Source organism: Gnatocerus cornutus, chromosome 1 (genome assembly GCF_029298725.1).
Source record: "Gnatocerus cornutus isolate USDA-ARS CGAHR chromosome 1, icGnaCorn1.1, whole genome shotgun sequence".
Classification (NCBI taxonomy): domain Eukaryota; kingdom Metazoa; phylum Arthropoda; class Insecta; order Coleoptera; family Tenebrionidae; genus Gnatocerus; species Gnatocerus cornutus.
In genome coordinates, this window is record NC_142233.1 from 11,349,359 (window position 1) to 11,363,562 (window position 14,204).

General features: G+C 31.7%; 1 protein-coding gene across 3 annotated transcripts in view; it reads right to left on the bottom strand.

The window, feature by feature from the left end:
- Positions 1-14,204, bottom strand: part of pxb (putative Hedgehog signaling attenuator pxb) — a 289,900-nt gene that overhangs the window by 36,844 nt on the left and 238,852 nt on the right. For all 3 annotated transcript variants that reach the window (XM_088034682.1, XM_088034677.1, XM_088034689.1), the window contains one exon: positions 7,343-7,559. In XM_088034682.1, coding sequence (XP_087890808.1) covers positions 7,343-7,543 — 201 coding nt within the window. In that variant the 5' untranslated portion in view covers positions 7,544-7,559. The remainder of the gene's footprint in view (positions 1-7,342; positions 7,560-14,204) is intronic.

Below are 14,204 nucleotides of genomic sequence, written 5' to 3' on the forward strand. Positions count from 1 at the left end.
ACGGTTCGATTATAGAGACGTTATACTTTTTTTATTTTTATTTTGTGATGAGTCTCACATTCGGGTTCAACGCGTTGAACTAATTACAAGACCAAGTCGCGCCATATCGTGTTTATGCTTCGTAATTAATGCAAATTCGACGAGCAACAAGTAGTCGAGATTCGAGGTGTTAAACGATCGCTCAGTAAACATTTAACGAATGAAAGTAACACCAAAGATCCACCGAGGATCAACAAGCGAAACCTTATTTTCGAACAACCACAAAAGTATTGCGTTCCACATCAGAAATTCAATACCTTTCTGTGGGAATGTTAAGTATGAATGTCACAAAACAACCTATAAAACTCCAAATACAGATTACCCCCTGTTTACACCTGACTCAGGTAAACTTTCGGGTACGCACAATCTGAAGAATTCACCTCTTCGCCCATACATTTCGTGTATACAACATACATGTTTTCAATGATGAAATTACAATAAAAACTTTCAATTATCAAACTGTTAGATTAAATTCGATTCAAAGCAAGAATGCGAGGTATTTGCAAAAACACGTTGAAACATCCTTCCACCTCTGCGCAAGATGTTATTCAGTGCGTGAAAAAACGCAACGGCAAGTTGTAACTGTTAAACTGCGGTAATTTCAACTTTTGATCGCGAAACAGTCGTCAACCGCTTGGGGGTTTCACTTTTCTGGATTTATTGCAATTCAAAAAAAATTGTTTCAAGAAAAGTGCTGTCTGACTATACTAATCAAATTGTTATCAAATTTCGTATTTACAAAATATTATTTATGAATTTATAATAAAAAAAAGTTTTAACCAGTAATTTTGATATCTGATGACGGATGGCGAACTCAGATTTGTCTTCAAAACTGCCGCAGAAACGAAAAAAAACATATTTCAAGTTTGAACGTTACTTTTAGAAATTTTCATTTTTGGCGAACCAAAACAGTTTAAATTTAATCCTCTAATTCTGCAAATTCTGCCTGTAGAACAGTCAAATTTGTGGAGGTTATTTCTCTTAAGTGCCTTATTAAATCTACCAATTTTCAAAATTCTAGAACTCAAAATACAAATCCTAGAAATTTTCATTTTCGAACTAACCAAAAATTTCGAGTATTTTAAATTTATTCATTTACTTCTGCTAATTCTGACACTAGAACAGTAAAATTTATGGAAGTTACTCTTCTTAACTGAGTTATCAAATGCACCCATTTTCAAAATTCTAGATCTCAAGAAACAAATTTTCGAAACCAAAAATTTCGAATATTTAAAAATTATTTCTCTACTTATGTTAATTCTGACACTAGAACATTAAAATTTATGGAGGTTACTCTTCTTAAATAAGTTATTAAATGTGGAAATTTTCAAAATTCTAGACCACAAGAGACAAATCTTAGAAATTTTCATTTTTGAACGATCTAAAAATTTACAACATTTAAAATGTATTCCTCTACTTCTGCTAATTCTGACACTAGAACAGTAAAATTTATGGAGGTTGCTCTTTACAAGTCATTTATTAAATGCGCCAATTTTCAAAATTCTAGGCGACAAGAGACAAATCTTAGAATTGTCATTTCTAAACGAACCAAAAATTTCGGATATTTTAAATTTACTCCTCTATTTCTGCTAAATCTGACACTAGAACAGTAAAATTCGTGAAGGTTATTCTTCATAAGTCCCTTATTAAATCTGTAAATTTTCAAAATTTTAGAACAAAAAAGACAAATTTTACAAATTTTCGTTTTTAGGCGACTCAAAAATTTCGAAAATTTAAAATTTATTCCTCTACTTCTGATAATTCTGACACAAAAGCAGTAAAATTTGTGGAAGTTACTCTTCTTATTATCCTTATTAAATGTGCCAATTTTCAAAATTTTTGAATACAAGAGCCAAATTTTAAAAATTTTCCTTTTTGAACAAACCGAAAATTTCGAAAACTTTAAATTTATGATGAAAAAAGTTTAAAAAAGTAATTTTAATATCTTTTGTGGTTGCATTTTACTCTAAATTTCATGACGAATTTAAATTTGTCTAAATTGCGATGGGATCGTAAAAAACTAAATTAAACGCATTTAAAACTTGTACTGACAAAATTGGTTGAAAATTTCATTCTCTTATCGATAGCGATGTGGTAAGTTTTCATTTTTTGTTTTGACTTACAGTTCGAAAGTAAAACAGTAAAAAAATACTGATATGACGATATTTCACGTTAATAATAAGTACGCCATATTTAGTAAAACCAGATTTATCCAAAAAGAAGAACAGATTTCATTTCTACTTCCTCATATAAATAAACTATAAATAGCAATTATTAGAAATCTTTTCCACGCAGCAATTACTCCTAGAAATGTTATAATTTTATCTTAGAAAATGCCTCGTTTTAATTAAAAAGCTAAAATTGATAGCTACTTCTTCAAGTTCACTCAGTCGGACGAGTTAAGAAGTATCTAATTTCCGGTTTCAAGAGTTGGAAGGAAACTTGAATAACGCTAGAATTTCGTAATTAAAACGAATATTAAAAATCCAAGTGCCGATTGTGTTACAGTTCGCAACTAAAAAAAACAAAAGTGATTATCTCCTCCGGCACTGCAAAACTAAAATCCTACCAGTTTCAAGAATTTTACGAGATTACAAAACATGCCTGCATAGTTTCACATTGTCGGGTAAAAAGAGTTAAAAATACAACGGTAAGTTCTATTTTTCCGCTTCATGTATTTCCAGCGGTCGCTGTTCAATGTAAAAATTTATGAAAACACAAACAAAATGCACGAGTAATTCAAAACCTATTGTGATGCAAATAAATCCATTTGTCTTCAGTTTCGGACAAGTTCAGGACAAGCAACAATCTGCATCCATGCATGTAAAATCAATACGTCAAATTATTAATAATTTTGATGATTAGAAACAATCACTTGGCATGACATTTCAATTTACCACCTCAGAATGAGTATCCTGAGGTCATGATTGATACGAACTACATATTAAACTTTATTGTCAAGAACAAATTTGATGACAGTGCATTTGTACCTCATCGTTAGTTACATAGTGCATTTACAATGATGTGTTAATATTTAATGGACAGTGGATTTCCCACGAGGGTCATGCTTACATTTCATATGTAAATTTTACGATTTAAAACATCATATTTGATGGCGCTATCTGCCGGTGAAATTACCAAATGGTTCCACAAAATTTTATCTTGAATTTTGTTGATTCAACGAGACAATAGAATAGTTGGTATTCATGGCAGTACGTGAACTGCATCGCAGTTATGCGTAAATTACACTAGAGTCAAACAATTCTGTCCATGCATTCCTATTGGATGCTTCGGTCACGTGCTAATGTTTTGACGCGATGACTCGTTTTCGTGAATATACTATAGTCAAGTCCGTTTTGTTTCAGGTCAGGGCTCAGAGATATTTGAAATGTAGTTTTTTTTAATACACCGTGTGCACTTCTGTTTTCTCAGTTTTGGTTAACAACTTGCAAAATTATGAAACTTTATAATACATCGTTGAAAAGGTGATTAAATAAGCTTCCCAACGAACTATTGAAGTCGCCGGGATAATTTGTTTTTGTCGAGATATTTCACATAATTCTAAAGATTTTTTGGATTATGTATAATCTTCGTTTTTCTGAAATTTCTCGTACTTTCATTAGACTTTTTTAGACTCTCAAATTTCTCCATATAATCTGTTTATTTTTTAACTATAGATTCATTTTATATTTTTAAGAATATCTCTTACTTTTTCTAAATTCTTTTAGATTTTCCTTGGAATCTTCAAATAAAATTCATGAAATTTAGATTCCTTCTAAAGCTTTTTTACACTCTTTTTTTGTCTGTTCTTTCACCTTTCTATGGATTTTCTAAACTTTGTCTAAATTAGTCTTTAAATTTTACTTCAATTCTAAAATTTTTTTCGTCTTAGATTTTCTAAATTCTGTTTAGATTCTTTTCAGATCCTCTTTAGAATTTTTAGATACTGTCACAGATCTGTTTGATTTTCCAATCTACTATACATTATCCTCTTTAGTTTCTGTCTAAATTCTCTATTTGGTAAATTCTGTAAATTTTCTCTAATTTTTTGGCTTTTCTAGATAATTCTGTTTAATAGATTTTCAATGAGTTTTCTAGATATGCTCTCGATTTTCCCTAGATCCCTTTTCTTTAGAATTTTGTAGTTTCCAATGTTTTTGATTTTTTAATTTCTTTCAAAATTCTCTCTAACTTTTTTCATTTTTATTGAGTTTTGTAATATTTGTGGCTTTTCTAGAGTCTATAGATTCTTTTTAGATATTCCCTAGATACTGTTTCTAGTAAATTCTGTAAATATAAATATAAATTTTTGGCTTTTCTACATAATTCTGTCTACATTTTTATTCAATTTTCTAGATTTACTGTCGATTCTCTGTAGATTTTCTTTATATTATTTTTACAGTCTCTTTAATTTTTGATGATTTTTTTATATTATACCTTCTTAAATATTTCATTTTTTGACTTCTCTTGATTCTCTTTAGATTATCTCTCGATCCTCTTTACAACCTCTTAATTTTCTTTAGTAAATTCTGTTTTTTTTAAGTTCATAAACTCTTCACAACCTGCGCTAGCATTAAAGTCATTTTATAACTTACTATGTGCTTAGAAATTCCAATTTTGAAAGCAATGGCATTGATTTTTTAATCCCCAAAAAAAAACAAAAAGTTAAATTTTTTTTTGAAAAACTTCTCAATGTTTTTTCCTGTAATTTCTAAACGATCAGAGACATGCGTCAGCGCTCAAAAAGGCAAAATCTCGGTCGTTTCAACGAAGCATTACAATAAAAAATCGATGTAATAATTGTTGATTTACATGTAAAATGAAAATTGCTCAAAAACGCGTTTTTTGAAGCATGGAATTAGTTTTCCAATAATATTATGGAAAGTACTGAACCCAGCGATGAATTTAATAAGTCGTTAAGAAGCCTATTAAATGGGCTTTCCAAACTAATGCCGAGCAATTTTATAACTTTACAAAATCTAAGAAAAACTGAAGAAAATATAATTTTGTACAACAGAATCTAAAAAACTCATTTTGCAAGAATAATTCTGAATACGGACCTGATGGAGCAAAACGGACTTCAGATTTGGAATCAGGAGGCCGTTGTACTTTAGAAATGACTTTCCACTTCTACAGCACAAGTCCTTCTAAAAAGTAACTTCAAATTTTGATTTTTTAGTGAGAAATATGTTTCAAGTTTTCAGCTAAAAATACACTAATTTACATGATTAAATTGCTTGAATCTAAACGACTTTATGTCAAGAAACTCAAAACTGAAAACAGAAAAAATTTATCACGTTTGGTTTTTGAGATATTTAATAAACTTCTTTTCCAAAAATAAGTGTCAAAAATTATATCCACAGTGCACTTTATTTTTTTTTTGTATTTCTCATGATAATCGCAGAGATATTAAAATTTGGATATTTTTCATACTACATTTTGTCATGAATGTTAAAATTAAATTGTTACAGGTGCTAGAGGCACTATAGTCCAAAAAAATCAAATGTAAAGTATGGCCATGTGACACCTCTTATAAAAGAGAGTTTAATTCTGTATTAAAAAAACGTATTTTTTTTTAATTCTGAATATACATATGTACATATACAGGGTTCTTAAATAAATATAATAAAAATAATGTTTTTTCAAAACTCAAGTATAATTAAAAATTCCATTTAATACCAGCATGATCGCGGGATCAAAAGAAAGTTTGTAAATTTGAATTACCAATTTCAGGTATTATAATTCGGCTCCAACAAAGTGCAAAGACAAATTACCTGATGTATACACTGAGTAAAACAAACAAAGCGCGATATTTCGACGTATTTGCAGTTAGTTGATGATACTTTATTACTTCTGCGAACGTTCAGCAAAGACACACATCTCTGTTATTATTAATAAACTCATGTTAAGCTTACAATTTAAGGTAGAACAGTTCGAGGCGAATTAATTCCTGCTCGAAGCTTCGTATTTTGCAATTAACTGCGCCCTCCTCCGACTTTGTGCTTAGCTAAATCACTCCCTGCCTTGTCGAGATTTAAATAAACTTTCAAACAAGTGTGTGTAATTCACATGTGAAATGTTCCCGATAGCAGTGAGTACATATATCAACAGATATTTATAAGTCGCATTGCGCCATTCATATAACTTCCTAGAATGAACGAAAAAAGTAAAAATATGATCGCTCTCTCAGATTTTATGCGGTCGACTTGGAATCGTCTAAACTGCAATAAAAATAAACCATCTGAGGTAAATAAATAGCGCCGAAATCAGCTTTGACACGAATCTTGATCGCGCAATTTATCCAAACGGAAAGCAGTCTTTAGAAAAATCGGAGAGCACAATTAAAAATAATTAATACAACTTTGAACTGCACAGTTGAACTCATAATTTGAGAGGCTGCTGGTGAAAATGTGTTCATTAACGTTCGTTTGCTCTTCACTGGTTCATTATTAAGAAATAGCGTCGGAGCTTCCGTCGCGTTAAAAAATTAGGTTTTTGCTTAATAATTAAAGCTGCAATTTAAATTCTTTTATTGTGAGTAAACTGTTTAACGTCTCTGCTTTCCTGTGATTAATACGTAATGACTTTATGTGAAAGTCTTTCTATGACCAACATAAACCATTTCTAAATGTTAAGTGCCGCACTAAAAATTTGCTTCATAATTACAGTGCTAAAGACATTTTACAGCTCTATCCAGGCTTCGGCAAATTTATGGCCGTTTCGTGTAAATGACGTTTGAAGAATTAGGGGATGCAGTTCCCCGAACCAGTCATCTGTTAAACCGTTTTTTGACAATTAGGAGATCTGCCATGTCACCAGATGATGGGAACAAGGAGGATCGTTCTATTTCTCGAACTGATAACTGCAGTTGCAACGGTGCATAAAAGGGATCGTGGCTACCGGTTTCGGTTGTAAAACTGGTAATAAAATCAAGAACACAAAGTGGAGGTGCTGTCTGTTTTGAACAAAACTACCCAACTTTCTAAATAGAATCTCCCGAGAAAAGCAATAAAGCAATAAATATAAAATATGGTATATAAATCACCTGCGTTCCGGTAGCCACTTCACCTGTATTTAAAAACAGCTCAGCTAGTCGTTAAACGGAGACATAATTTATTACTTGAAATCGACATGTTCGGTGACAAGGCGCCGAAGTACAACAACGTTAGTCACTCTTGTCTGCTTTGGGGTGGGTCGGCGACATGAAAAATCTAGCCCCGAATGCTTCCCCGAGGAATTCTCTGACAAGGTGGAGTGAATATGAAATTCTCCATACTTGTTTCGTGTTATTTAAGCAACTTACAGGAAGCGCATCACACGTTTCGATAGGCAACGGGTCCTCACTGCAGTACATGGGGTCGGATGGTTGAAGGATGGGCGGCCTGGGAGGCGGCGGCAGCAGGAATTCCGGAGGCGGTCCAGGACAATCGCATTCAGCCGTTTCCATGCCCCACATGGCCTCAAGACCTGACGGTTCTTCTCCGTATTCTCGAGGCCTTTCCATAGACCTCACCCAATTACTGAAAAAACGAAAAATCAGTGAGATAAAGGCATTATTAAAATACGAATGCGACAATTGCGCATTATCGTAAGAGCATGAGTATTTTAATGGCCGTTGGCCCACGTATTAAATACAACTTTTTATCTGCGACTGATCTGCAACTGCTAAAAGCAAAAAAATTAATTAAAAACAGAGGTGCGATTCTCGAAATCACACTAAAAGTTTAGTGCACAAAATTTTTAGTACGAGAAAGTCAGTGTGGTATCAAGAATAGTGTGTTCTCCATCATCAAACTAAAAAGTGCACTAATATTTTAGTGTGGTCTAAATATTATCTTGGCAACATCGCAAAAACTGTTTGTCAGGCTGACTGATCTCAAAAAATTAACCTTTCCAGTCAAATGTTCAACAAAAATAAATGCAGCATTAAAGTCGTCCACAAAAAATCACAGCAAAGTGAACAAATTTCATAGTTTTTGCTACTTTTTGATACGATTTTTGACTCGTGAAACCATAATCTCATGAGAATATCTCATCGTGGATCCAAACTTTTAGCGCAGGGTAAAAAGTATAACTTGCGTGTTATTGAGAAGCAAAAGAAATCATCTAAACTTTCTGAACAACTTTTGGTTCTTGTACAAGACAAGTTTATGTCTATCTTTACATGAAAAAAATGCCCAATAACTTTGGAGAAAAGAAAAAACACAATAATACATCAAACGTGGCAAAACTTAGCTTACAATTTAAAATAAGGCATAATTAAACACCAACAGACAACTGAACGAAATGATCCAGTCAAACAGAATATGTTAAATTTAAAAAAAATAGTATTTTTTCAATCAGTGGTGTTGCAGAAGAAAAATATCATGATAACACTAAAACCACCGAAATTTTTGGAGTAGGATTTGCATGGTCTTGAAATTAATTAATGTGTCTTCTGTAAATCGAAAAGTTTTACGGAGTTTTCTATCTTCCACATTTTTAAGGAATTTTCTATATATTTTGGTTTTATGTAAATTTGCTGCTACTACATTTAAGTTAAGACCTTCGTCTAGATTCTTCTTCTAATTTCATTGCTTTATCAAAAATTTTGCCAATCTAAATAAATTAGCATGCAATTTAGTCTACTATCGACCACACTAATAATTTCATACTGAAAGTTCAGTACACTAATAAATGTTCACAGAACGTCGAGAATAGACTTTTTCAATTTTCACACTAAATATGGATATTTAGTGCACTAAATCAAATCAGCACATTTCGAGAATCGCACCCGATCAAGTTTAGCTCAAAAAAGCATGTTTTCCGACGTCATGGAAACGAGAAAATTTGTAATCAACAATTTTGCAAAAGTGCAGTTTTCTGCAATTCTTCTTGTTTTATCAGAATGAGTGAGGCTGAATCTCTTCCATCAGACGTAGAAGAAGCCGCAACCACTGTAGTTTTATCACTTCTACCAGAAAAATCAAGGAATTAAGTATGAACAAGCATATGCGCGTTTACTCGAATAGTGCAATGGGAAGAAAATTCAGAGCAAGACGAATGAGAGAGTACTGCTAGCTTATTTCGAGAATTTGTCCAAACGCTACAAGCCTTCAAGTCTTTAGGCGTTATTATTCAATGATACGAGCAACTATATTTATGAAGAAAATGTGGACATAAGAGCGGTCGCTACCAAAAATCCTTATGGGCAATGCAATGTAAACTGGAGCCATCATAACTCAAAAACGGTTTGGACCAGAAAACTGAAATTTAGAATATATACTGTCCTTGTAGTTATCTACAAACTGCATGCTTTTTTTTGGCTGAAGACTGTAACTTCGGTTTGCGTTGTTGTATCAAAAATGAATCCAATCGGATTGTAAAGCAAGTCGTTCTGAATACAACGGTTCTAAGTTTTAAAAAATATTCCAATCATTAAGCGAGTATTTGTAGCGTAAAATTTTAGATTTTAAATCGAAGCTGAAATTTTGTAATTTACAAGCAGCAATTGCAGGTAAACCACAGAAATTAGTACTTCTCCACAAGCACACAATTGATGGTGGGGTCAGGTCAGGTCAGGTCAGTTGTGTCGCGACGCTTTAAAAATGTAGTTTGTAAGTTTTAGCGATTTTTGAGGCATATAGAACCAAAAACCCAATCCCATTTTTCAAAATAATGCTCACATGGCGTAAGTTTTTTATTGTAATCAAAAAAAGTACCTTAAAAATCATTCGCAATACATTAGTCTATGATATTTAGCAAAAAATTTTTGTTAATTCCTATTATTTTAGAATGCGTGACTAATTGATTGTTAAGTTTCCCACTATATCTCCCCCCCCTCCTACATATAAATGTGTTAAACAAATCTCAGTTGTCATTTCAGATTTGATTCAAATTGTTTTTAAAATTGAAGGAAAAATTCTTTTTTATCAAATTAGTCAAAATTGGAAACGCATACACCAAATGATCCTTTAGTTCGCTTTAGATTGTAACAAAAGCCGTACGATCTCAAATGCAAATGACTTCGACGAATAAATGAAGTGATTTGTGACATTTAGAATAAATGTAGTTTGCAAGTCTTTCGTCATGATATTGAAAACTAGCGTTTTTTCTCAAATTTAAAACACAATTGCATAAAATTTAAAATTAAAACAGACTTTTTTATCACAGTTATGTTAAAAAAAGAAATAGCGATAGTTTCCACTAAAACTCGAAATTTCACTTCTTGGACGTCGCGACGCCAAACTGACAGTGATTTGAACAAAAGGCGCATATTTGTCTTCCAAGTAATTTTGGATTAACAAAGGTAAATAATTTAGGTCATAGATTTATAAATATCTAAGAAAACAATGTTTAAGGTTGTGCTAATTTTGGGACTTGGAGGTGCATGTAGGAAAGAAGAACTAAATTACATGCGTTAATAACGTAAAAGACAAAGGAAATGTTTACTGCATTAAAATACCCAATACGAAAACCAAGATTTCCCGTGAATTTGTTATAACTTCTGGAGATATTGAAGGAATCAATTTAGTTGACATAGTTCGAAAATACATAGCACTGCGTCCATCAAGCTGCGATCATGAAAGTTTTTTGTTGGGTATAAGAATGGCAAATGCACAAAACAGGCAGTGGTGCCATGCCGAAAAATGTTGCATCTTTTTTAAAACTACCATGCGAATGTAAAAGATTACACAGGACACTGCTTTTGGAGATCATCAACTTCGTTGCTTGCAAATTCAGGAGCGGATTTTTTAACAGTCATGGAGGCTGGAAAAGTAACACGGTGGCTGAAGGATATATTAAAACGTCATTTGAAATAAGAAACAAATTGCTATAAAAATTTTGGGAGTAAAGAATATACAGATGGATGCTTCAAGCATTAAAGACATTAGCAATTTTGAGATCAACAAAACGTCGAACGAATTGTTCTCTTCTGGAATAAGTTTGTCAAAATGCAAACATGTGTACAATAAGTAATGTAAATAGTTCTAAATAATTTTTCTTTAATAAAAGTTGGCTAAAAAGTCCAAACGTTCCTATCCCACTGCGTGTGGTAATAAAGCTCTCATCCCACTAAAAATGAGTGGGATAAGTGACAATTACCTTACAGTCGCAGATAAATAACTATTACGTAACGAGTGCGGAAAGTGGCGAATTTCGCACGAGTGAGAATGACATCACCCGAGTGCAAGGAACAATACGCGCAGCTGTTGATTCGTTTCGGAAAATACGCACCGATTGTACCCAAAGCTAGGGATAACGGTGTACATCAACGGAATTATTCTAAGAAACCTCCCAACGCGATTTTAATCAAATCAAGAGTTATTACAATAGAAATGCTAATGTGGAATATTCGTAGGCAGGTATAACTAATTTGATACTGACTTTCATTCCCGTAGTTAAATGGGAGATTGCCGACTCGAATTGGAAAAGTTAAAAATGTCAACATGTGTAGCTTATTAAAATTAAGAACGGTCCAGTAGATGCGCTTTCATTTTTTGCAAGTGCCAACTCTGAAATAACTGAAATAATTTAGGCAGGGGCGGCGGGGTTATCTTCTATCTAAAATCGTCTTTAATTGCGACATGCTCGGTTTTATTATTCTTATTATTACTGATTAGTTTATCTGTCATTTTTAAAGAATGATTCACTAAAAACGAATCAGACAAGAGGAATGTGTTCTGTTTTACTTGTAGGCCAAAAAGATCTTTTCGATTATATTTTCGCATTTCCGCTACCTACATCGAAAAACAAAAAGATATTTAAATGCAAATCAAGTTTCGATTCGGATTCCGCGAGAAAAGTAGATATAAAGATATTTATATGAAATTGACATTTATTTATGTAACAAATGTTGAAATGATGACGGGAACGAGAGTCATAACGTAAGATCACAGTTATGCAATTTACGAGCATGTTAGAGGCCCATTCATAAGGTTGATATCAACCGAGTAAATAAGGGCCATAACATGCGAGTTTAATACTATGCTTTATCTACGTCTATTCACTTAAAATAGTATGGCAATTCTCTATTTCTTCGCTACTTTTAGAAAACCTTTGTACTATGGTCATTATTAAACGGATTTTAGCCAATATAAATGTCCCATTATTTGTAACTAGCTATATCGGACTGGATATAGAAGTCGAGATCTATTAACTACAAAAGAATTTATCAACTTGGTTCAGTGCAAACAAGCTCCTATTAAACAACGCAAATACACATAATAAAATTTTATATTAAACAACACAACTGCACTCATTTAAGCTAAGCTTGTTCAAACTTTCTCGGTTTATATTTACGATGCACAGTTACTTACTACTAGAAACGGCTGCGAACATTTTAAAAATTAGACAAAATTGATTTGAAGCAGGATTAACGAAGAATTGTTGTTGTTTTAATGTTAAAATCTGCTAAAGCTAACTAGTCTAACAATATTCGCTAGAGGCATAAAGTACAGTCTTGTTAAATTTTTCTAAACGCAATTTAATTTGTTATTACCGCTACTTCTGACAATTATTATTTTAATACTATAATTGCAACTAACAATTTTGGAACAGTGTGAGATAAAATATTGTAAGTAATAATAGTTTTTACTCACCGATTCCCAATAACAATTTTACGTCTTTAATATTGATTACAATATGAATTTTTGGAAAATCTAGTACCAAATCATTTGACAAATTTACTTAGATTATTATTTCGCGACCTGAAAACTATAAGGTTCTAACTAACATTTGCATTAAATTGATCAGTGTTCATGTTATCAGTGATATCTATTTAATTTATTAAACATTTATTTAAAAAAATGACATAATCTATTAAAATCATTTTGGCTTGTTAAAATATTAACTCACTTCTTTTTTATACATGCTAGAAAATGTTTAAAAAAATCACAAAACAGACAATTTAAATTTTGACAAAAAATCACTTAGAGCCTTATAATTCTCACGTCGCGATTTATATTTGCTACTTTGTATTCATTTGCATGTTTATCCCGTTTTCCACATTTTTCAATTTTCCGCTTCTATATAGAGAATAAAGTAAATAGCAAGTTTATCTAAGTAAATTCAATAAGTTGTGCAAAGAATAATGACAACGCATTTTATTCTTTCAGATAGAAAAATTATCTGTGTCAGAGTTCATAGAAATTGAAAAATATGTAATTATGTAATTCTTCGATGAATGAGAATTCAATTTCCTTTCTAAAGAGAAATCGTCTGAATAATTCCAGAGATGTCGATTTCTACATACATTTTCTGTCTATATTTCCCATCATTTTTACATTATTTTTTCTCATTACTTTAGGTTACTCATTGCGACCAACAATAAGATGACAAGTTTCAAAAATATGGGTATGTATCATATTGATAAAATTTTGTATTATATCTACTAAATAATATTATTCTTATCTTTTTCTATGAATAGCAACTTTTATGTTTATTGTCGTTAAATATAAATATTTTGTTAATCAGTCGTCATCATGTTTAATTTCACTACAGAAAAATTCCTTGTATCGCTCACAATAAATAAACGGGCAGCTAAACAAAGCAGAAATTTCGCACTCCTGCGATAAAAATTTTACATTCATTTTTAGTGAGAAAATCTCTATAAAAAACAAGGAAACATTTTCTTAAAATTATCTTTTCCTTTAATTTATAAGAAAAAAAGTTTGACATAAAACGAAGATTATGTACTCATTTCATGCTTTTATTAACTTATCAATTCTGAGTATGTATTAAAAGATTTCAAATTGAAGTTTTGAAAAATATTACCGAGTGTACTACATTTTCGATTATCCAGAAAAGATAATTTTAAGAAATTATCAGTTTTACAACAATTAGTATTAAAAGGTCTAATTCAGCCAATTTTAATGCTATAGGAACGAAATTTGTAGCGGCGAACAGAAGATACAAATTTTGAAAGTTTCCATTGTTTGAAGAACTATTGTGTTGGGATCTTCAATTTTTATTCTTGGATTTAATAGTTTAATTCAACGTCCCTATCCCACAAAATTAACCAAAACTAGTTATAAGTTGTTGTCAGCCCATTTCTAAAGTAAAATTACCTCCAAATTTTGAATCCGAACCCCGTTTTGCTCCATCATTACTCGTAAAATAAGTTTTTTTGGATACCGCGTTCACTTTTCTGTTTTATTTAACAACTTGCAAAATCTTGAAACTTT